The following is a 4,430-nucleotide window of genomic DNA, read 5'->3' as shown; positions in this document are numbered from 1 at the left end:
AAAGGGAGCCAGCTCAGTCTGTGCCCCCCCCCCCCGGACTCCATAGAGGTGGTGGGACAGAGGAGGACCTTGTCCAAACTGTCCTCCATCATGGACAACACCTCCCCCCTCTGCATCAGACTGTGGGGGCCTTCAGCAGCTCCTTCATCAGACTGCAGTTACACTGGATAAAGCTGCTGCACCTCCTCCACCACCTCCTCCACCTTCTCCACCACCTCCACCTCCTCCACCTTCTCCACCACCTTCTCCACCACCTCCTCCACCTTCTCCACCACCACCTCCACCACCACCTCCTTACAGGTTTTTCCTCTGTATGTATTATTGTCATTATTATTATTTAAGTTTCTCTTTCTTTAACTGTGCTTTTGTCTGTTTCCTCTTGAGCTGCTGTAACAGCAAAGTGAGGATCAATAAACCATATCTAATCTAATCTAATCTACTGTGTGTGTGTGTGTGTGTTACTGAGTGTGTGTGTGTGTGTGTTACTGAGTGTGTGTGTGTGTGTGTGTGTGTGTGTGTTACTGAGTGTGTGTGTGTGTGTGTGTGTGAGATCAGTTGATGGTGCAGATGAAGCAGCCATGGCTGTGACGTCAGCCTGCTCGAAGCGCCCCACATACGGGGATGCTGAGCTCCTCCTCCGCCTCCATCCTCTCCTCCGCCTCCATCCTCTCCTCCTGCAGACAGACAGACAGACAGACAGACAGACAGGTAGGTACATCGCCTCCGGCTGCCGGTTAGGTTCCGGTTTTCTCCTCTCAGCTGCTCGTGCTGGAAATGGTATTAGTCTCCGTGTGTGTGTGCGTGTGTCGGTAAATGACGGGGGTGATGATGTAACCGTCGGTCCCTGTTTCTGTTTCTGTTTACGGTGCTCGATGCTGATTGGCTGTGACGCTGATCGATGCTGTTCATCAGGACGCGTTTATGAAGTCCGTGATTGTGAAGTAACGAAGTACTTTTACTGCAGTACTGTTGGAGTAAGACGTCATCATCTGTGACGTCCCTCCAGAAACCAGAGAAAACAGAGGCTGCAGAACCTCATAGAGAACCTGTCTGTTTTTAAGGTTCCTTCAGTCTCTCAGTGATCCACTGATCAAAACCACCAGGTAAATCTGCTGTTTCTAACCCAGGGTCCTCTACACATCTTAGTAAGACCTGATCCAGTAGATCACCTCAGCCAGCAGCCACCAAACGGGCAAACCCAACCAACTGATCCGCAGCAGAGCAGCAGCTCCTGTGTCCTGTTCTCTAAAATCCCTGTTTTAGTGAATGTAGTCTGGTGTGTGTGCTGTTTGTGGTTAAACCAAAAGGATCTTCCAGGTCTCTCTCTGTAGGGATCCTTTCCATGATGCTGTCACACACTTAGAATAACACTCTGAGCCTGTCAGTGGATCAAACAAGCTCTTTTAGTGGACCTACTGTGATCAGGTGCAGTTGTCCCAAAGGATCACGTTGCAGCCATTGCAGCCCGTTTGGTGTCTGCTGGCTGAGGTGATCTACTGGACCTCTCTCTCCCTCCCTCTCTTTCTCTCCCTCTCTCTCTCCCTCCCTCTCAGTCATGTCGGTGTCTCCCGCCCTCGCCGACCTCTCTCGTCTCTATCAGACGGAGTTTGTTCGGAGTGCCCGGGCGGTCGGCGTCCTGTGGGCCGTGTGCACGCTCTGCTTCGCCATCATCCAGGTGGTCGTCCTGGTGCAGCCGTCCTGGATCGGTACTGCTGACACTCGCCACCAGGGGGCGGGACCGCCCCCCCCCAGCGGCACCCTGGGACTGTTTGAGGTGAGATCCTGACAAACATTTAATGTTGAAAGTGAAACGCTTTTGTTAACTTCTGTCTGAGGTGAAGGACTGACCCTGTGTGTCCCTGTGTGTCCCTGTATACCTGTGTGTCCCTGTGTGTCCCTGTATACCTGTGTGTCCCTGTGTGTCCCTGTGTGTCCCTGTATACCTGTGTGTCCCTGTGTGTCCCTGTATACCTGTGTGTCCCTGTGTCCCTGTGTGTCCCTGTATACCTGTGTGTCCCTGTGTCCCTGTGTGTCCCTGTATACCTGTGTGTCCCTGTATACCTGTGTGTCCCTGTGTCCCTGTGTGTCCCTGTATACCTGTGTGTCCCTGTGTGTCCCTGTGTCCCTGTGTGTCCCTGTATACCTGTGTGTCCCTGTGTCCCTGTGTGTCCCTGTATACCTGTGTGTCCCTGTGTCCCTATGTGTCCCTGTATACCTGTGTGTCCCTGTATACCTGTGTGTCCCTGTGTCCCTGTATACCTGTGTGTTGTCAGGTGTGTGTGGACTCAGACTGGCCGGTCCCGGACTGTCGTGGTGGTCTGTCCAGTCTGTCTCCTCTGCCGTCCTTCCAGTCGGTGGCGGTGTTGGTGGGAGTGTCTCTGTGGGCCGTGTGGACCAGCGTCCTCTGTCTCAGTCTCTTCAGGTTCTGCAGCGCTGCAACTGTCTACAAGATCTGTGCATGGCTGCAGCTCACCGCAGGTCAGTACCTGGTCCTGCTGGTCCTAGTCCTACTGGTCCTAGTGGTCCTAGTGGTCCTAGTCCTACTGGTCCTACCGGTCCTAGTCCTACTGGTCCTAGTGGTCCTAGTCCTATTGGTTCTACTGGCCTTACTGGTACTGCTGGTCCTCCTGGATCACAGCAGCATTTAAAAACAGCAACATTTTGCTGCGATTTCCTGTTTTTGGCGGAAACCAGCGGGATATAACTTCCTGGTTGTCCCCTGTTTTCTGTGTCTGTGTCCCCAGGTTTCTGTCTGGCGTTGGCTTGTCTTCTGTTTCCAGATTCGTGGGAGAGTCCAGAGATGAGAGCGCTGTGCGGAGACTCGGTCAGTGTCATAGGATCACAGGATGATAGTGAAAGAAAATGACATATATACATACATATATACTGTATATATATACAACGCAGCACTGCTAGCACGTAGCACTGTTAGCACGCAGCCCTGTGTTTGTCTCCAGGTGGGCAGCTTCTCTCCAGGTAACTGTTCCGTCCACTGGGCCTACATCCTCGCCATTCTGGGCGTTCTGGATGCCGCCATCTTGGCCACGTTAGCCTTCGTCCTTGCCAACAGACAGGACGCCCTGCTGCCGCCAGACACCAAGGACGGTGAGGGAGGGGTCGGGACATGTGGAAGGGTACCGTTAGGTTTAGCTGTTTAGGTGTCTAACTGTAAACCTGTGTGCTCCTGCAGTGACCACGGGGCTGCTGATGTCGGCGTAGAGTCACCAGGTGAGTCTGTTCGTCTTCTACTGTCGCTGTTTTTCCTCCTTCTACTGTCTTTTCACACTTTTTCCTCCTCTTCCTCTTCAGGGTGGTCAGTCTTCACTTCTTGTGCGAACAAACGGGAGGACAGACCGGACAGATCTGGTCCTGAAGGGTTTTTGGCCTCCAGCATGAAAAACACAACATTTAAATGCAGTTCTGAACCAACAGCAGCATTTCTGATGTAACAGAGCTGTCATGTGACCCAGTTATTAAAGTGTACGTTTGTGTCTTTGATAGTGAATATTTTCTATCTTTGTCTAATGTTTTAGTCATTCAACATCAGAGCTATGCAAGAACTGAAATAAGAAAGAGGAGAGAAGCTTTCATCCTCAATACCTTCTATAAAATCATTTGTGCAACCATGTCGGCAGGAAATCTGAACCTTGAAGCAGTTGTCTGTGATTATTGATTGAGCGTGTTTAGCCTAGCGTAGCACTAAGACTTCATCAAATCTGTCTGATTTACATGTTGTACCTTGTTGGCCTTGTCCACTTAGCTTATTGTTAGCTTCTGGGTCAACTTAAGTTGTGGGTTCACATAGCTTCGAGTTAGCTCAATGCCTAGATACTGTCTGGGTCCAGTTAGCTTAGAGTTAGCCATAGGTGGTGTCATTAGTTTAAGATTAGCTTTGGGTTAGCTGAGTTCACTCATCTTAGACTTAGACCTAAAATCTGGGTATCATCTGGGTTCAGTTAGTTTAGAGTTAGCTTCGGGTCCAGCTAGCTTTTAGCTCTTGAGTTGTGACTCCAAGCAAGTATGTAACACAACTGACAAGAGAACGGATTGGTCTGTAACAATCTCCCAGGCCTGGCTACACTAGGCTAACAACTCCCCCTTCTCTCAGGCTTTGTGCTAAGCTAGGAAAACAACTCGTGCTCCTTTTTGGGAGGCCAAAGTCTTCCACCTGTTAAGACAAAAAAAAAAAAGAATCTAGAAAACAAATGAATTGATAAATAATTTATCTGAAAAAAAAACTGCTGATGTCACAGCTCATGAAAAGTTGAAGGCTTTTACAGGAAGTGATCAGAACAAACTGTTTCATTTCAAATTAACGGTTAACTGATGTAACTGTGGTCACGTTTTAGTGCCAAAGAGAAATTAATGACAAAACAGCGCCGTGGTTACAATAGCAACCATTTGCTGAGAATTGTCCCTCATGTGTCTCC

At 49.8% G+C, this 4,430-nt stretch overlaps 1 protein-coding gene across 1 annotated transcript; it reads left to right on the top strand.

Moving 5' to 3' along the window:
• Positions 1–593: 593 nt before the first annotated feature.
• LOC139225539 (LHFPL tetraspan subfamily member 3 protein-like) lies at positions 594–3,474 on the top strand. The gene is made up of 7 exons (XM_070856328.1): positions 594–708; positions 1,554–1,774; positions 2,274–2,478; positions 2,745–2,824; positions 2,958–3,105; positions 3,191–3,228; positions 3,310–3,474. Exons 2-6 carry the CDS (start codon positions 1,556–1,558, stop codon positions 3,217–3,219), a joined length of 681 nt encoding a protein of 226 aa, XP_070712429.1. The 5' UTR covers positions 594–708; positions 1,554–1,555; the 3' UTR covers positions 3,220–3,228; positions 3,310–3,474.
• The last annotated feature ends 956 nt before the right edge of the window (positions 3,475–4,430 follow it).

The sequence above is a fragment of the Pempheris klunzingeri genome, unplaced genomic scaffold (genome assembly GCF_042242105.1).
Source record: "Pempheris klunzingeri isolate RE-2024b unplaced genomic scaffold, fPemKlu1.hap1 Scaffold_370, whole genome shotgun sequence".
Taxonomy (NCBI): Eukaryota; Metazoa; Chordata; class Actinopteri; order Acropomatiformes; family Pempheridae; genus Pempheris; species Pempheris klunzingeri.
The sequence above is the reverse complement of the archived record's forward strand: the minus strand, read 5'-3'. Positions and strand labels throughout refer to the sequence as shown.

Bases quoted from the DNA above. Each gene is read 5' to 3' on its own strand.
- LOC139225539 (XM_070856328.1), top strand. From the start codon at position 1,556: ATGTCGGTGTCTCCCGCCCTCGCCGACCTCTCTCGTCTCTATCAGACG. The intron at 1,775-2,273 runs GTGAGATCCTGA...GTGTGTTGTCAG, and splicing joins GCACCCTGGGACTGTTTGAG to GTGTGTGTGGACTCAGACTG. The intron at 2,825-2,957 runs GTCAGTGTCATA...GTTTGTCTCCAG, and splicing joins GAGCGCTGTGCGGAGACTCG to GTGGGCAGCTTCTCTCCAGG.